The sequence below is a fragment of the Haliotis rubra genome, unplaced genomic scaffold (assembly GCF_003918875.1).
Source record: "Haliotis rubra isolate DU_JTF1 unplaced genomic scaffold, ASM391887v1 Scf111, whole genome shotgun sequence".
Lineage (NCBI taxonomy): Eukaryota > Metazoa > Mollusca > Gastropoda > Lepetellida > Haliotidae > Haliotis > Haliotis rubra.
In genome coordinates, this window is record NW_025765015.1 from 1,739,419 (window position 1) to 1,759,073 (window position 19,655).

Here is a 19,655-nt window from a genome sequence, read left to right on the forward strand (position 1 = left end):
TAAGGAGAGACCAAAATGAGATCGAGGCTCTTCGTTTGACTGATTTTTAGCAAGACTTGTGGGATTAACGCTGGAGGCGGGAAAGCGTACGGGTTTAGTCCCTCCCACGATATGCTTAGTGCGTCCGTTGCCCAGGCTAATGGATCTGGCACTGGCGATACGAAGGTTGTCAGTTGATTGTTGAATCGGGTGGCAAATAGGTCTATCAGAGGAGATCCTATTTCCATGATTATCTGATAGAATATCTCTGTGTGGAGCATCCATTCTGTCGGCGACGGTTGGTGCGGCCGAGAGAGAGCGTCTGCTAACACATTCTTTGCTCCTGGAATGTGGCAGGCTTTGATACGTATGTTTAGACTGTCGACTAATTCGAACAGTCTGAAACATTGAGTGAGTAGATTCAGTGATCTTGTTGACCCTTGTTTGTTCACAAAAAACGCCACTGTTGAGTTGTGTGAATCATTAACTGAGCGTTCTGTAACAGGTTGCTCCAGTGACCTATGGCGTTTATGACTGCTTGCATCTCTAGCAGATTTATGTGACATAAGCTCTCTTGAATGCTCCATAGGCCTGACGCTGTCCTGCCGGTAAGGTGGGCTCCCCAACCTTTTAGTGACGCGTCCACGTAGAGATGTGTTTTCGATTCCGGCTCTACTAAGGAGACGCCTGCGCAAACATTCAATCTCTTGGTCCACCAGAGTAGATGTGGTTTGACGTAATCTGGTAGACTGAACGGTAGAGGGTCCTCAAGATGGGCATTGATGAGGACTTGTAATGGACGCAATTGAAGCTTGCCTCTGAGTGTCAAGTCTTGAGCTGATGTGAGTAGTCCCAGGAGACTCTGTCACTGTCGTAGTGGTAACGGAGAGAGTAGGGCTTGGGGGATCAGTTGTTGTATCTTGATCCATCTGTCCTCCGGGACTACCATACGATTCTGAGCTGTAAGGAATCGTATACCTAGAAACTGCAGATCCTGCGTGGGCTCTAGGTCCAACTTGAGTAGATTTACTAACCAGCCTAACTGCGTTAGTAGCTTGATTGTAAAGTTCAGCTGTAGTCTGAGACGCTGTGGATCTAGATCCACCTGTATACCGTCGTCTAGGTAAAATGCATTCCGCATCAGATGACGGAGTTGAGGTAAATGTATCATGCGAAACGCTGGTGGTTTGCATAGAAATTCTCTGTTGAATGTGCTCATGTTGTAAATGAGACGATGCTTCTCTTTGGAATTCTTTTTCGGCACTAGGAAAACTGGGGAGTAGAAACCTGGTATGATGTTTCGCTGATCGAGAACTTCTAAGGCCTGTTTGTTTAGTAGAGACTGAACTGTTTCTCTTAACATCGGTAGTTGTGCCAGATGAACGTTGAACCCTGGTGGGTTGACTGTTAACGGTGGCTTGGCCTTGAGTTGTAGATGATATCCGTACTGAAGGATGTTGGATACATACGGATCTTGAAGTATTCCCCAGTTTTCCCAGTGTAGTTGTAGACGTCCACCCACTTGAGAAGGTTGTACTGGGACGACTGGGGGTGGAAGACTCCAGTCGTTCCGAACCTGACTTTCATCGTTTAAATCCACGGGCACCTCTGGATGATCTGCCTCTAGCTGATCCTCCTCTGAACTTGTCGTACGGGCGATGAAAAGAATCCTTGGGATTATTAGCGGCCGCTAATTTCTTATCCCGTGCTCTCTGTAGCCCTGAAAACTTAGACTTACCCGAGTACCTCTGTGCTGATTGTTTAAAGACGTTCGCTAACGTATCCATCGATCTAATCATGAGTACTTCTCTAGAATCTTTACATACTTCCTTGGAAACCTTGTTAATGTTGCCACCAAACAGTAAAGGTGAAGACCATGGAGCTGTGTACAGGGGCTCTGTGAATTGTTTATTCCAAGAGCAGGAGGCTAGTAATCCTTGCCGACGTGTCATGGTAGTAGTTTCAGTAAGTGCTGAAAGATGGTCTGTAAGAAATTGTTGATCTTTTCTCTGCATAAGTAGAGCTGAATAGATCATCCTGTCCTCCTCATCCGTCGAGTTCTTGAACTTAGTGATGAGAGTCTCGTTAATAGTCCTAGATCTATTAAGTCCGAAGAACATCCTTCTGGAAATGGTATCTAGCTGGGCCATCTTGTGATCGTCTACCCTATAACTTCTGGACTTGGAATCACTGATAAGTTTAAAGTTTTCATCAATCTCCTGAGTCTTGAAAAAGGGGTCCATATTATGTCCATAAAAACTCTTGGCATTGAAGAACGGTAAATGAGTAGGATGGGTTTTAGTAGATTTGGAGTAGGCTGTATCCAGTTTAGCAGGAACGGCTGCGATAGGATCCATAGGAGGCACGGTGATATGATCTACATCATCATCTTTCATCAGGTAAGTTTGGGCTGCATCCTCGTTCTTAGAAGGGGAGGCCAGTTGTAATTCGTTTACCATCCAATACCTTATCTCAGCCTCTGAGAAAATGATACCATCGTCCTCCTCTGACGTATGGTCGTATGTCGGAGTCCTCGATCTGTAAGAAGATCTATGTGAGGACTGAGGAGAACGGATTGACGAAAGTGGCTAGTGTATGTAGACCTTGGAGAAGACATCCTTCGCGGAGACTGTGAGCTTCGTGAATGGTGATGGCTTCGCAGACGCTCTGGATTTCTCGAACGTTGAGGGCTACGTGAACGCCTTCTAGGCGATGTAGAACCACTTAGCCTTTGCGCCCTACGCGAATGTCTGGAGTCAGTGTCCGATCCGACATATGAGCGCTTGCTTTGCAAACGCCGCCGTGCATGACAAGGTGCGTGCTCGTGGCGCTCCTTCTCCGCGAAGCCTCTTGCAAAAGGTGAGGTTCTAGCTCCTTTGGCGGAGGCGCCTGGGATACCTTATGCAAAGAGCTCACTCCGGGCAGGGTTGCCCTTCGAAGAGGCGCGTCTATGGGCTCAGAGGCCCTACACGAAGCCAAGGCGGGCTCTGAGGCCCTGTATGACTTAATATGGGGTGGGCTCTGAGGCCCGTGGCTCTGAGGCCTCTGTAAGCCGTAGCGGTCTTCCATCACCCTGATTATCTGGTTGATCAAGTCGTCTGAAGCGGTCTGCTTTGATGAGGGATGTCTCTCTGCAGAGGTGACGGGACCCTCAGATAAAATTTCTGGTGATAGTGTCGGCATGTCCGGTTGTGTGTTCATCTGCGCTGAGGTGACAGTCGCAGAAACGGGCCGTTTCTTGTGACGAACTTCTGGAATGATAATTGGCATATCATCATCATATAATGCTAATTCTGTAACTGGTAAGATATCAGAGGCAAAATTATTAGATTTTGTTGACTTCCCTTTAGATGAAGGTGTAGATCTTGGTGTACGCAGTGTACGAGATGATACGGCTGGTTTCCTCGACTTGGACTGAGAAGACGGCAGCTCTTGAGATGCAGGTCGCTTCTTGGACATAGCGGACTGCGTCCCACGCTTATCCACCGAGGGAAACTCAGGCATGCCACCAGCCGGTGGCGTGTCCTCAATCAACAGTTGACAAGGAACATTAATTTGCGATCTATTAGCCATGATTGAAATCTGTTTACGAGATTTATCTGCCATCCGTCTATAAACGGAACATAAATATTTGTCAAAGGCAGAGATTGGTAAATTGATACACAATTTACAACGAGAATCAGTAATGCAACTAGGGCATTTTAAATGTGGATCGGTATCAGAATAACGTAGTTTACAATCTGTGCAAATTTTCATTAATGTAGCCTACTGAACAATCACGGCAAAGCGTGAATAAACAGCAGAAACACAATTAATAATCAATGCAAATTGAATAAATATACTAGTAATACCTCTATACTAACGTATAAGAGGAACTAACTAAATATAAATAAAGGATATAGTGTGTTGGGAGACACAGGCGCTCTCACGTCCAGCTCACTGGGCGAAGAAGGAGAGAGTGAGGCACATGGGAGAAGGGAGGTAACTCGTGGTGAGTACTAATGAGTGATTTTTTATTGAAGGGAACTTCAATTGGGAGATACAAGTGTTCCACTAGGTTCGCCAGAAGAAGAAGACAAGCAAATAAGCATGAGTCAGGATAAGTATAAAAATAATAAATATAAAAAAACACCCCCAAAACATTCTACACTAACATGACCACCAGTGCATTTGGACAAATACTCCTTTCAGAAAACAATACATTTAGTTACCGGAAGTTACAAGCTATATCAGTAGCTTTTCTTTTTGAAATCACCAAATGCTGTGCATAGCTTCCCTAGCTATTGGAAACACTGAAACACTATCCCTCAGATAAACACTGTTGATATGCATATCTATCTAAATGACAAGGAACTTTCACCACAGTGAGTTCTAGTTTCAAATTGTTCATAACAATTGCTCTCATGAAAGATCATATTCATTATCCAGCTTTCAGCTGCTTTTCAAAGGCATTGAAGGGGCATGCCAAACATCAGATATCACATAAAGTTGAAAACTCTCACAACTTGCACCTCTCTCTCTCGCTTCAACTTTTGATGAACGACTGTAAACTTTCTTCCATAGGCGTCCTTGTCCATTCGTCCATGCACTCCATGCTGCTCTCCTTAATTAGATTCCTAGTTCCTAATAAAGCTTGCAGCATGCTCCACTGATTGCCCACGTGACTACCTTGAATGATCATTCTCATCTTGGAGCCAACGTTGTAATCTGAGTAGTGGGGAGGCCGGGCGGGCATCTATCGCGTGAGATAGGAAATGTATATAAATATACAATTTATATTCAAATTTTCAAATTTTTAAACTCATCCTATCTCACAACTTGCACTTATCCCACAGTTGGATGGCGGGCAGTCGATTACCCTTCTGTCTGGACAGTGCGAAAAGCTGGTCTTGGAGCTGTGTGGACTGATGACAACCGTAGATAGCGATGTACAAGGGAGGCCTGTTACGCATGCACGCATCTCTTATGCTTGTAGTGGGTTCTCCGGAACTCCTTGGCTTACTAAGCACGACTCACAGGGAGATGGGTGCTCCCGAGCGATGTGGTGTTCGGCCGCAACCTTGTACAAGACAAGGGATGCAACTAGGCAAGTAAGCCTCGCCATTATTTACAAGGTACCCCCATAATTAAAGTCTTGCGACTAGAATCGGGCCAGCCCCTGCTTCAAGAAGGTCGCCCAGACACCGACTGAGGCGGGTGAAAGAGAAACACAACTCGGCATCTCCAAGTTTTAACGTTCACTTCTGGGCAGCATCAAATTGACCCTCACTCCTTTGCCTAAGCTTAGTCAAAGGATGTGCCCGGCAACTTCGGAGGCAGAACGCAACAAAATCCACTGGAATTCGGGAGTGTCACACTTCACTGACATAATTGCTCCGTGAAGTAGAGGTCAGTAAGCGTGAATGTCAAACACCTCTGCATCGTCATACTGATTGTGCCTCAGGTCGGTAGGGCCACGCTAGGTGGCCGTATTCCGATGCCTTGGTATGGAGGTCAAGTGAAGTCGTTCTTAAACCCATATAATGAGAACAAAAGGTTGAGATCCAGTTCCACCTTTTTTCAGTATATACAGGGAGACTATATAACGGGGAGTGGTCACTCCTCGAAAAGCCCCTTAGCGTATGCCTCGGCTCGTCACGTGACTAGTGTAGCCAATATGGCGGCAGCTTAGTTTTTAAGATTGAGCCCAATTTACTTTCAACAGCTGATTACATTCGCTGAGTGTTGTGACAACTGAAAACTTACTTGTAGAAGATAAGTTACCTATTCTGTCGCTTCATTTTAAGTCAAATAATTATTATTAGTGTCAGTATGTCGGCATGTTGTAGCTCACTGGCCTATTAGCGGTATCAGAGAAATGATCACCTGAACGTCGGTAAGAGGAACTGTATCGAGATCTCGACGTGGTAAGTACCGAATGAGGTTGGTAAGCCGGTGATCTGGATTCCCTAGTATGGCTAGGTTATCCGGTATGATATGAAGAACTAGTCCGGGTCGCTGTAGTTCTAGTTGGTGATCTGGTTCTGATTGGAGCTCTGGTTCGACCATCTGAATACGATCGGCCATGAGATGTGGATCTGTACTGTGATCCCGATTGGTCAATGGCTCTGTAAGGTGATCTACATCGTATAGGTGACCTGTGACCTGGGTCAGTAAGATGATCTAGATTTGTAAAGTGATCTGGATCGATTCAATGCACTAACTGGAAACTGTGATCATGATCTGGATCAATAAGGTGATCTGGATCGAACAGATGATCTGGTTTGCAGTTGCGATCTGGCTTGATTTGGTGATCTGGATCGGTTCGGTGATCTGGATCGGTCTGGCGATCTACTTCGATGTTGTGATCTGGATCGGTCCATTGATCTGATCTGAAGTTGTGATCTGGATCGGTCCGGTGATCTGATTCGAAGTTGTGATCTGGATCCATACGGTGATCTGATTCGAAGTTGTGATCTGGATCCATACAGTGATCTGGATTGATCAGGTGATGTGGATCGTAGTTGTGCTCTGGATCGTGTCTGTGATTTGGATCGGCACGGTGATCTAGATCGGGTTTGTGATGGTGATCTGGATCGTGAAGGTGATCTAGATTGTTGTGGTGATCTCGAATGATGTGGTGATCTGGATCGGCGATTAGGTGACAAAACCTGAAGTGTTGATTCATGATGAACGTCCCCCCTGTTGTAGCCAGCTCCGTCCGGTCCAATGAACTGTGGGGGACTTTTGGCTGGTTGAACGCGGTTGGCCAGGCTCCAAACAAACTGAGACAGTCGAGGGGATATGTACCAATGATCTGGAAGATGATAGTGTCGATCTAAGGTCCCCTGGTAGTGTAGATGGGACAGGCAACAATGGATTAACGATCATAACCAACCGCGAGTGATCTGACGCTATGGAAGGAGGTGATTGATGCGCCGCACGTAATAGGTGCCGAACGTCCTCACATAAGTAAGAATCTGATGAAGCGTCCATAAAATCCTCTTGAACCACAGACGTCGCTCTCTTGCGTGAAGGTACCATTTACTGTCGCTGTAACATGATACGTTTGGCGGGAGTGGGATCAGATTCTGTTGATTTCCTGTCCCTATCGGCGATTCTCTGGGAGCAAACACGAAGGTAGGCCTTAAAATCCTCATCTTTTAGTGAATTACACTTGCCACATTGTTTGTTCCAGTTACATTGTCTAATACAGTCACTGCAAGACGAGTGAGGGTCGAGGGACGAATAATTCGTCTTGCATTGAGCACAAACTTTCCTTTTCCTTGACTGATTATCTGTTTTCCCCATGATGTTAGGGTGAAATAATGTCCCTAATATACAGCACGTCCACACAGTCGTGCGACAAGAAAGAGAATGATCATTCAAGGTAGTCACGTGGGCAAGTAGTGGAGCATGCTGCAAGCTTCATTAGGAACTAGGAGCTAATTAAGGAGAGCAGCATGGGGTGCACGGCGAATGGACAAGGAGGCCTATGGAAAAAAGTTTACAGTCATTCCACTAAAAGTCGAAGCGAGAGAGAGAGGTGCAAGTCATGAGATAGGATCAGTTTAAAAATATTGTATTACTTTTGATAGTATGTATATCTGTTCAATGTTAGTCAAAAACATTTTAAAGCATTAAATCACAGAGGTGACATAATGTCATGTACCATTCAGGATGTAGGCAGAGTTGAGAGCCTTCTGCTGCTGTTTGAGGATGTTGACATAGAAGGTGGCGCGGTCCCGAACCTCATCATCACTGTCAAGCTGACATCTGTAATGAACGGCAAGCAGCAGTGCAAAATGACTGGACAGGACAGGGGCACAACAGCTTCTTCAAAATATTATACAAAGAGTTGCTTGGAAGTGACTCTTGTGACTCCATTGAAACAGTATATAAATAAACATTAAAAATGAAAACACATTACCTCTCTAACAGTACAATGCAGCTTGGTAGTAGTTCCTCACAGTGGCCACCAAACTTGGCTAGAGCACTCACAGCAGCTGAAACAAGTGTAACACTACAGCATGTCTGATGGTGGAGTTGTGTGTTATATGTTGACTGTCATGCAACATACCATTTCAACACAATATCATGGAGACCACAAGTTGGCTTAACAGTCATTCCCCCAAAAGGGCGGCAATTGATGTTTATCCATGTCACCAGCATACACACGGTAATAGACATCTAAAAATAAAGAAGAAACTGTTTTCGGGGGACTTTAACTTTTGCTTAGGGAAGGCTGACTAGAAAAAAAGAAAGAAAATGTTTCACTACTGTTTGTTATCAGTGCCAGACAGTAGTCGTAATATGTTCAAGACACTAAAAATGCAATGTCGCCAGTAAATTTCTATATTTAAATAAGGTGTGGTGCAATGCTGCTGTTGGAATTGTCAAAGATTAATGTTATTTTTTGGAGATAAATATGTTAAATTTCTTCGAGAAAAAGTTCAACCAAAGTGTACCAAATCAAAACTCAAACCTACGTAACGTTTTAATTATCACCAGTGACTTCAACATACAGCCAGAAATAACTGCATTTTTCATTCAGAAGGGTCAATAAATAGTCACTGAATATATATTGTTAGCGTTAATGTCAACATTCCAAATTTTATTAAAATCTAATATTTTAGATATTTAAATACTTACCTTACCATAGGTTTTATGAATATTACCTCAAGCTCTGCTTAAAAGAGACCAGACAGTCGTTGATTCACCATTCTCTAGAATAGCTGCCTCAAGTATTGACGAGTGTACAGGAACGGAAGTGACGTGATCTCCCCTCTCCGCGAAAGCGCGGTCTATCCAAAAATCACTTTTACTGACCAGGTCCGAAGAGCCCAGAGAGGGGAGGAGCATCCAGCGTTGGGAGGGAGTTACCGCCCTATGGTAAGGTAAGTATTTAAATATCTAAAATATTTAGATTTTAATAAATTTTTAACTTACCTTACCATAGGTTTTATGCATATGGATTCGACAGTAGGACAGCGGTGTCGGGCTCCCATGAAGAAAAACAAGACCACATGCCAAGGGAAACCAAGGAAACTAACTGAATCGGCAGACCGTGGCAGGAAGCACCTGGATTAAGAAACAGATAGTGACCCAAGGAAACCCTAAGGAAAACAATACACCCAGGGCGTAATTTATCCTAAAGACCAGAAGGTAAGGAGAAGTAGTTACCTAATGGGCGGTAGGTAGGGTGAGTTGCTGGGCAACCACCAGTGGACCAAAAGATTGCAGACCTTCAACATCCTTGACGGCCAAATCCCGCAGGTAGTGGCTAGCGAAGACAGTAGAGGACTTCCAGAAGCATCCCTCCATGATAGCTGGAACGGTGCAGTTCCTATGGAGAGCCATGGTGGACGCCAGGGCCCTAATCTTGTGCGGCTTGTTGGCTGTAGGATGAGGCAGATCTAGTGCATCATAGGCAGCCAGGATGGTCGTACGTAGCCAGAGCGCAATAGTATTCCTATTAACTTTACCTTTTGCAGCAGAGGAAAACGGGATGAACAGTCTCTTATGAGACTGCCTCCTGGATGATGATTTGGTAATATACATCTTAAGAGCCCTCACAGGAAAAAGCAGCTGTTCCTCAGCGTTGTGGGGTCCTAAAATGGAAGCCAATGGAGGAATGAAGCAGTGTCCAAAGGCTCGAAAGGTGGACCTCTCAGATGCCGGAGAACGATGTTCAGGTCCCAAGCAGGAGGACGAAATTTTGCCTTCTGGTCCTCCAGCTTGAAGGCTTTGAGTACGGCGATGAGCTCCGGCACTCTGGAAATCTTTTTGTCGCACTTGACCGCCAAAACAGAGTTAAGAGCCGATAAATATGTCACGATAGTGTTACCCTTGAGACGCCAGGACTTCCGAAGGAAAAGAAGGAACTCTGCTATAAACTGAGGAGAAGCTTTCAATGGGTCCTTGGACCTCTGTGCACAAAACTTCACAAAGGAAGTCCACTTATCATCGTAGAGTGATCTAGTGGAGACTCGATGAGCACAAGCAACAACCTTGGCTACACCCGTGGAGAAGCCCTTGGCCTTCAGTGCCTTTTGCAGATGATCCAGCCGTACAGATGATGCAGCTGTCGACTGTGCGGATGCCTGAGCAGGTGAGGCCACTCTGGTAACTGTTGCGGACTTCCTTCGGCGAGACGGCGCAGGTCTGGGAACCAGGTTCTGGTTGGCCACCAAGGCGCGACCAAAAGCAGATGAATCATCTCTGTCTGCTTGACCTTTGCTATCACTGCTGGCAGCAGAACTGGTGGTGGAAAGGCGTATGCGTCCAGACCCTCCCACGACAAGGACAAGGAACCGGAGACACGTACAATGGCAGCTGTTTGTTGAACCGAGTCGCAAACAGGTCGATCAGAGGACGGCCGTGACTGTGACATAGGTTGAAAGCTTCTGGATGTAGCATCCACTCAGTTGGCAACGGCTTGCCTGGCCTTGAGAGAGCGTCTGCTAGGACGTTCTTGCACCCTGGAATGTGCCGGGCTCTGGCTGTGATGCCATTTTTTGTCCAGGAGACTGGCCAACAGGAAGGTCTGCTCCAGCAACTGCTTGGACCTGGTTGTTCCCTGGTTGTGAATCAACCACACCATCGTAGAATTGTCCGACACTATCAGGAGCCTGGTGTTCCGCAGCAGAGGCGTCCAGTGTCGAACCGCTAGAATGAATGCTTGGCACTCCAAGTTGTTGATGTGCCAGCCTAGCTCGGCGTCGGACCACAGCCCCGAGGTGGTCTGGTCGTTGAGGTGTGCACCGCAACCCTGAAGAGACGCTTCTACGAAAAGTTTGTGATCGTGAACAAACTCTGTCAAGGAGATTCCTACGCAGACGTTCGACTCTACAGTCCACCAGTGGAGGTAAGCATGGAGATGAAGAGGCAGAAGGAGCCTCGACTGGAGGTCGTCTGCTTGGATGTAAGGCAAGAGGAAGCGCTGTAACGACCTCTGAGCGTCAAGTCCTGGGCTGAGGTGAGGAGACCTAAGAGGGACTGCCACTCCCTGAGCCTGAGCGGCTGGGACAGACCTCGGCTGGCGAAACTTACAATTTTTCCTCCAGCAATCCTGTGGAATCCTGACAAGGTCGCAGTGAGTCAGGAACAAGCCTCCTATAAACGTCAGTTCCTGGGACGGCTCCAGGTGGGACTTGTCTGAGTTGATAATCCACCCCAGTTGCTCTAGGAGACGAATGGCAAAGTCCATCTGTTTGCGAAACAACTGAGGGTCGAGGTGGTTCATGAGACAGTCGTCTATATAAGGGTCGAAATCGATGCCCCTGAGATGGAGAAACCGGGTGATTGGCGAGGTTATCCGAGTAAAAAGCCACAGGGCTGTGGAAATTCCAAACGAAAGCACTTTCCACTGGTAGTGGGACCCGTTGAAAATAAACCTTAGGTACTTCCTGCGACGATGGTAAATGGGCACATGCAGGTAGGCATCCTGGAGGTCGAGACTGGCCAGGCGGACCCTGGGCGCAAGCTTGGTACGAAGCTGTTCCAGGAACACCATCCAGAAGTGAGGCAGCTCCGAAAGGTAAAGGTGGTTGAAAACTGCCATGTTGTGAATCATGCGCATTTTTGCTGAGTCTTTCTTGGGAACCAGGAAGATGGGTGAGTAGAACCCCGGGGACTGTTGGGGGTCTAGCACTGTCTCTATAGCTTCTTTGTGTAACAAAGTCTGAATCTTGTCTGCTAACAGTAACTGTTGTTCCGGAGCATACACGCGTGACTGGGGTTTAGTAGTCAGGGGCGGCGACATGGCGATTGGCAGCTTGTAACCGGTCCTTAGAATGTTGGTCACAAGCGGATATATATCATCTAACACCTTACCCTGCCATTGGAACAGGGTGGTAAGGTGCTCTGTCCTCGACGCATTATCTTCAGTTAAGTCCCAAGCCGAAGTTGCAGAAGCCAACGCCTAAACAGGCTTCAACATCTTCTTGAGCTCTGGGTCAATAGCCAACATCTTAGAGTCCTGTACTCGGTAAGAAGACTGTGGAGAACCTGATAAACGTTTGAGGGATTCATCATGAGCCGCACCTCCATCAGCGAAATCCAGGCTATGTATCTTGTAGTCCCCTTTGCGTGACTTAGGAGCCTTAATATTAGTATTGAGAGACAGTTTAGCAAAGTCGGCATCCAAAGAGGCCACCGCATCTGCCGACCTCGGGTGAGGCGGAAGGAGTAACTCGGTCCTAATAGCTCTCGGGTCGTCAGAGCCTGAAGAGGGAGAAGGACAATCCGGCAGTCTGTCGGCAATCCAGTCAAATATAGCAGATAGGGGGAGGTAAGTACCTCCATCATCTTCCTCTTGTAACATCTCTTCATTATAATCGGGAGAGAAATAGCGCTCCTCAGCTTCCTCCCAGGACATGGAAGTAGCATTATGCCGTTGGTCAGATTCAGTGGGCGTCGGGCGCTCAGATGACAGTTGAGAAGCAGCACTAAAAGTAACAGTAGGGGAACGTGGTCATCGCGGCTAGCGGCGCAAAGGAGGTGACCTTGAACGGGACCGACAGTAGCGCTTCCCACGAGTCGGTGACCTTGAACGCCTCTCCCTATCATTGGGACGTCCGGGAGAGCGAGACCTGGAATCAGACCGGCGACGGCGATGACTAGTATCAGAACTTTGTCGGGGACTTTGAGAACGATGGCGTTGTCGAGGAGACCTAGAGTGAGACCACTTAGAACGACGGGAACGCTCAGCTTCCTGGCGTCAGGAACGCTCTTCCAATAACTGACGCTGAAGATCATCTCAAAACAACGTAGACACAGGAGCCTTCCTGGGAATACGGTAGTCTAATAACGGCGTTGGCGTTGGCGCCCAACCAATCCAGCAAGTGCCACGGCCGTCACCGCTGGAACTGCACTAGGCAGCTCAGAAGTCGGCGTTGGAACAGCGCTCAGCGCTGGAACGGCGCTGGCTTGTGCTTCAACTGCTGCAGGCAAAAGGAACGTCCTTAGAAGCTTCTGTACCTCCGGATGAGATAAGGCGTCTGGCTGAGATAAGTCCACAAAGGCGTCAGACGGGCGCTGGGTGTCAGGCGTCAGCCTATTCGGCGCAGGTGTAGACGTCTGTTCAGCTAAAGGAGAAGAGCGTCCGTCCGGCATCCATGGAAGAGAAGACCTGAGCCCAACAACGAAGCAGGTGAAGACATCTTCCTCTTATGCTGTGACAATCATTTCTTCTTGGCGGCGGTGTAAGCCTTGAAATCTGTGACAGATAACAGCGTACAAAAATGACAGCTCTCAGTAAAAGAACAGGCTACAGTAGTGCAGTCTGGACACCAAGGGTGGGGATCCTTGGCAGACTTCTGCACCTTGCAGATACAGCAAAAGTGCCGGGTCATGCACACAAAGGCTGTAACACACGCAAAAAGTGGAACGTAAAAACTATGTCAACACACAGAAAAAAAAAAAAACCTGCAGAGAAAAATGGAAACACCCCTGCAGCAAGAATGGGCACGCCCAAGCAGTTGGCAACAGAGTAAACAACCAAGATGGCTGCCCCCACAGAGCCGAAAAGAGCGTGAAAAACAAGCACAAATTAGGCAACAATATCAAGAAATACAAGAACAAGCATGAACATTATGGTGAAAAGACAAAAGAGAATGCATAACACCAAACATGCCCAGTGGAGTGACACTCACGACGTGGGAACACACCCCATGCCGAAGTGAGAAACACGAGGCAGCCAGGTAAGTGAAGTTTGCTTTAACTGACTGACTGAGTTTGGTTTTAAGCCGCTTTTTGCAATATTCCAGCAACATCACGGCGGGGGACACCGGAAATGGGCTTCACACATTGTACCCATGTGGGGATTCGAACCCGGGTCTTCGGCGTGACGAGCCAACGCTTTGACCACTAGGCTACCCCACCGCCCCGAAGTTTGCTTTAACTACCCACCAGAGAAGAATATAGGATATAAAAAAGCATACATACCGAAAACAAACAAGAAACTTTAATATCTGAAAGAATCAGTAAGTAGCGAACTAGCGAAATCAAAAACGTCTGACACACAGTACGCTTGATGTAAAAGTGATTTTGGATAGACCGCGCTTGCGTGGAGAGGAGAGATCACGTCACTTCCGTTCCTGTACACTCATCGATACTTGAGGCAGCCATTCTAGAGAATGGCGAATCAACAACTGTCTGATTTCTTTTAAGCAGAGCTTGAGGTAATATGCATAAAACCTATGGTAAGGTAAGTTAAAAATATATATCTTTAGCATCACTGGATTTTGTGAATGTCGCATTTAAGGACCTAACCTCCATAACATGTATTTCTTTTAACATTCATTTAACAAAGACTGAATTTACTCAATAAATAATTGATGAGAGAGGACTTAAAATATGTAACTTAAACGCGCACAGGATGACAGGTTTTGTAATTAGATGTCTGTGATGAAAAAAATCCTAACCTCCATAACTTATAACTTCCGTAACGGTAATCTATATAGCAAAGCGGACATTGTTTCACAGGGTTCTAGACGTGCTACACGTGTCCTATGGACACGTGGTGGATGTTACGTTTGTTTGGTTTTGATAAAACAGACAGTTTTAATATATGTTTCAAGTTCAAATTCTAGTGTAACCTCTGTAACGTTTTGCAAGTTACAGCATATATTGCTTTGTTGCTTTTAGAATTACAGTGATATTGCCTTTTCTGAATTATTGCATTGGTATTAATGGTATTGTTTCATGTTTATGCTTATATTTGAAAACCTCATGTCAAATTATAACCTCCGTAACAGGGAGACATCTATGTAAATTTGGCATTACTGATCATGTCTTTTGTCGCAGTGGTATTCTTAAAGTTCAAACATGTGAAATATTGATAAAGTATTTGTTTTGACTGATTATGGTGTATGTTTTATGTAAACACATTTGGAATGAAACCTTTTTTTTCCATGTACGTTTTTCATCAGACACGAATGTTTTCACTTAACAGTATCTGAGGTAAACAAAGTTTATTGTGTTTCAACAGAATACATATTCCTCTTTAATTTGACAGATATGTAACTGGCTTGTCGTAATTGGGAGAGATTAAATCTGAAGTATATAATAATTCCCACCTCCGTAACAGAAGTATAAGAAGGTACATTTGAAGGTGGTATATCTCGAAAACCAAAAATATCTTCTGAGTGAAATTTCTGTTTTGAATAGGTTGGATGTTTGTTTTCAAGAAATAAATGTCATTTCATTAATATTTGATATTTCATTTTTTGGTGTATGTGTAATCACAAGTGAGTCAATTATGCTGGAATAACTGTTAAACTAGTTAAACCACATTTTAAAAGTTTTTAAGTTTTATCAGTGTGTGTGTGTGCATGCATGCTTGCGTGTATGGAGAGATCTTGAAGTGATCTCGAAGGTCACTAAAGTATGCCCCATTGGTAAAACTCATTAGAAAGGACTTGGTGTTGATAGAAGATGATGGCATTGGCATAAACAGGATTCAAATCCAGCAGAGCTTTGGCCCAACCAAGGGACATAACTCTGTGCATCAAACTGCAGCTCCTAAGATTCTCTAAGACTCACAAATACCCACTTTCGTGTGAACATGGTTTATGTTGCTTCCATCAACATACCATGAAAATCACAACAACAACCACTGACCTGCCCTAACTGCTGCATTTTCCAGGATGACCCTGTTGTATATGAAGCGGATATACTTGGAAGGTGTGGGGGTGCGTGGACCCTCCCTACCCAGCAGGTGTAGGATGCGTGTCGCCAACACAGTGTGTTCACAGTCCTCGATGAACTCACACAGATGGGCCAAACCTGAAACACAGAATACAACTGGGAACATATTCAACTTGCAGGCCACATGGCACTATTCAGATATTATCAAAGTAAATGCTTTCAAGGGACACTACATGGAGTAATGGTCCAACTCACCAGCTTCCTTTGCCTCTGGGTTCTCCTCGATGATTGTTATTATACAGTCAACAATTGCTTTCTTGTAGTCAAATCCTCCCTGAAAAAATATATACTTTCATCAAACACCTCTTGATACTCTGCACCTTATATAAATCATAATAAATCATATTAAAAATATATCTCATCTTCAGAACATCAAATCTTTAACTGAATAACCCAGATTAAGGTTAGATAGATTGATAAGGTTTGTCTTGATAATAGAAAGCTGATGTGAAGACTTGATGACTGGCATCATCTGTCTCACCTCATCTCTCAGCATTGAAGACAGGAAATTCATCAGTACGCTGTGTTTCCGGGGGAACTTTGCACACAGTGACCTGAATCAAGATATACTACATTATAACAAGGCCTCATCAAGAAGCATTGCCTGCAAGATATATTACAAGCAGGTTTGATTTGTAAGACATAAACTTAATTAGCATTGATGAACTCCTCCATACCTGATAGCCTGCACAACTACTATCTTAAACTCATCCGAGATCTCTGACATGAAGGACGAAATCTGCTTCATGAGGCGATCTACACTGCTTTCGTTTCCAGTTTTGAGTAATGTGGTGATGGCCAGTGTGGCAATGCTGCGGTTGACGTCAGTGATCAGATTCTCAAGGTCAAGGTTACATGCAGTGACAGCAGCAGGGTGCTTCATGGCCACCTGGAACATCACCATTCAATCACCGTCTACATCACAAAATCTCAATATCTCATTCTGCACAATAGGTCATTTGAATTGGCCTAAAAATTATGTGGGCAAAAAATAAACATTTTTTCATGAAAGAGCAAACTTCAGCTACTTTTGATGATAGTAGTTTCTCAGAAATACATTAACTTTCTCATGGCAACAATCATGGTTGAAAAGATATATAGAAAGAGTAGGTTCTGAGTGTTTGATTTACCTTATTGAGAGTGCGGACAGCAGCAAATCTGAGTGTTGGTTTTGGTGAGCTGCAGAAGAGCTGGAGTACAGACACAGCTGGAGCAAGGTCCTTGGCGGTGGTGTTCTTCATGTTGACAATAGCATGGGCAGCCTCATAGATAACCATCTCACTCTTGTGGCGCAGACAACTCTCAATGAAGTCAAACATTGGACTTTCAGATCTGTAGGATTCAAAATATTCTCATGTTAACAATTCATGTTCTACTTCACAATATTTGCTGTTGTCCTGTAATTTTAGAGTAAAATTGATATTTTATACTTATCCTGACTCATGCTCTTTGCTTGTCTTCTTCTTCTTGCTAACATAGTGGAACACTTGTATCTCCTTATTTGAAGCTCCCTTCAAAATAAAATCACTAATTGGTACTCACCACGAAGTTGCTCCCCTTTGTTTCCCCTGGCGGAAAGGTGTCGCCACCCTCTGGCCATGTGCTCCACTCTCTCCTGATTTTTGCAGCCCAACACTTGAACTTACAGGGAAATCCAAAGTGTTATGTGGGGAGGATGGGAGGGTTACCTCATGAGTCAGGATAAGTATAAAATATCAATTTTACTCTAAAAATTATATATTTTCCTTATCCTGACTCATGCTCTTTTGTTTGTAGCATCCTACGGACACGGAGGTGGGAGTAACAGAATACTTTGGATTTATAATTAGTGATTTTGTATAGATATACTGTAATATTCCCCACGGAACTTCATGAAGGCTTAGACTTAGGATGTTTGCTGTATTAAAACCATAGGTTACATAATGCCATTAAAGGGGAATTACATTATTAATATATTGAACAATACATATATATATATATATATATAAGTGACTCTGATAGAGGCACTGAAACTGAACATATCATAGTATAAGCTTAAGGCTGAATAACTTAAGCTGAACATATATACATAGCCCTAAAACTCCAGAGAGTTATAAGCTAGATAAGTATGTATATAATACATATTAATCTTGTGAGGGTAATATTTAACGCCTCACGCAGGAACTGTCAGTTGCTGAGCCGAGGACCAGTGGTCCTAAATGGTGAATGCCAGAGACATCTTCTGTAGTGATGTCTCTCAGGTAGTGATTAGCAAATACCATGTTAGATTTCCAATAGCATCCTTCCATAATCGTGTTCAAGGAACAGTTGCCGCGGAAGGGCGAGGGTGGAGGCCAATGCCCTGATCTCATGTGGATTTGATGCTGTTGGTGGGTCCAAGCCTGCTGCCTTGTAGGCACGGAGAATGACAGTCCTTATCCAAATAGATATTGTGGTCCGTGACACTTCTGTTTGATTTGTAGGCTTATAAAGGGATGAATAAACGCTTGAGAAATCTTCTCCTTGTTTTGGATCGTCAGAATAAACTTTGAGCCTTACTGGACACAGTGATAAGTCTTGTGTATCTTGTGATCCGAGAATAGAGGATAGCTACCGGATGTGGAATAACCTGTCTGGTTGACCTGGCAGTTGATTTTTAGCGATGAAATCCCATCTTAGTCCGAGGTGCGCTGTGTTATGATTGTCATCAAACTGTATCCTCTCGTAATCTAGAGCTGAATTTCAGACATTCTTGCTGCCGCGTATAGAGATAGCAGAAAAAGTGTTTTCTGTGAGAGAAATTCAAAAAAGTTGTCGATTCCAAAGGTTCATAAACCTCACTCGTGAGGTGTTGTAACACTATATTCAGATCCCAAGCTGGGGCGTGGAACTTCCGCTTTGGTCCTCCAATCGGAATGCTCGTGAGTAAGGCCAGTAACTCTGGAGATCTTGTCAACTTGACACCCGCTCTCATGGTGATTACAGAACTAAGCCGCAAGATATGTTGATATCGCTGAACCTTTTAAATGTTTGTTTTGGCGCAGGTAACACAAATAGTCTGCCACTTGAGGCTGTGAAGCCTCTCTCGCTGTAAACCTTTCTTTGCTGCATAATTTTCAAACTGTGCCACTTGTCGCCGCATTGCCACGAAGTTGAGTAACGAAGGCAAGCGTTGACTGCTTTTGCCGCCCTGGCAGAATATCCTCTTGTTTAAACACATTTGTATACAGTCCATAATGCAGTAGTTGGAACATTGCTGGGTTTCCGCACTTGTTTGGTGTGAGGATGAATTAACAGGTTTGCGCCGCTTTGGGTAGCTCCAGTGCTGGTTGACCGATTTCTTGAATTAGTATGGGAAACCACGCTCTGGCCGGCCAGTAGGGCCACCAAAGTGAGTTGTAGGCTCTGTGTTTGTCTGATTTTCTGTAATACTTGAGGTATTATTGCTGGCGGCGGAAACGCTGCACGCATTGAGGCCTTCCCATGATAGACTTAGAGCCGCCCCGCTGCCCAAGCTTGAGGGTCTGGGACTGGTGACACGTAATGTCGGTAGCTGATTGTTGAATCGCGGGCTTAAAAGGTCTATTAGCGGCGCCCTAATTGCTTGATTATCTGTGCAAATATTTCCCTGTTGATCATCCACTCTGTCGGTGATGGTAGATGAGGCCGAAAGAGCCGCCTGCTAGTATATTTCTGGCCCGGAATGTGAACTGCTCTGACATGTAGATTTAGATCTTGTATTAAATCGAACAGTTGAAAGCTTAGGTTCAAAAGGTTCAGCGATCTCGCTGAGCCTTGCTTGTTTATGTAGAACGCCACTGTCGAATTGTCTGTATGGATCATTAGGTGCGATTTTGTAGAAATGTGCTCCAATGTAGAATGGCGCTGATTACAGCTTTCATTTCTAGACTGTTTATATGGAGTTTGCATTCTTGCTGATTCCATAATCCTGATATCGCGGTGGTTGGTGAGATGAGCTCCCCAACCTTGGAGTGACGCGCCTACAT

At 44.9% G+C, this 19,655-nt stretch overlaps 1 protein-coding gene across 1 annotated transcript in view; it reads right to left on the bottom strand.

Annotated features, from left to right (window-relative positions):
- The window catches only part of LOC124288143 (coatomer subunit gamma-2-like), a 70,852-nt gene that overhangs the window by 17,280 nt on the left and 33,917 nt on the right, over positions 1-19,655 (bottom strand). The window contains exons 11-17 of the mRNA XM_046724717.1: positions 16,800-17,001; positions 16,347-16,558; positions 16,151-16,223; positions 15,865-15,943; positions 15,583-15,747; positions 7,889-7,964; positions 7,631-7,734 (exon numbers count right to left, since the gene is read on the bottom strand). Of these exons, the coding sequence (XP_046580673.1) occupies positions 7,631-7,734; positions 7,889-7,964; positions 15,583-15,747; positions 15,865-15,943; positions 16,151-16,223; positions 16,347-16,558; positions 16,800-17,001 (911 nt within the window). The remainder of the gene's footprint in view (positions 1-7,630; positions 7,735-7,888; positions 7,965-15,582; positions 15,748-15,864; positions 15,944-16,150; positions 16,224-16,346; positions 16,559-16,799; positions 17,002-19,655) is intronic.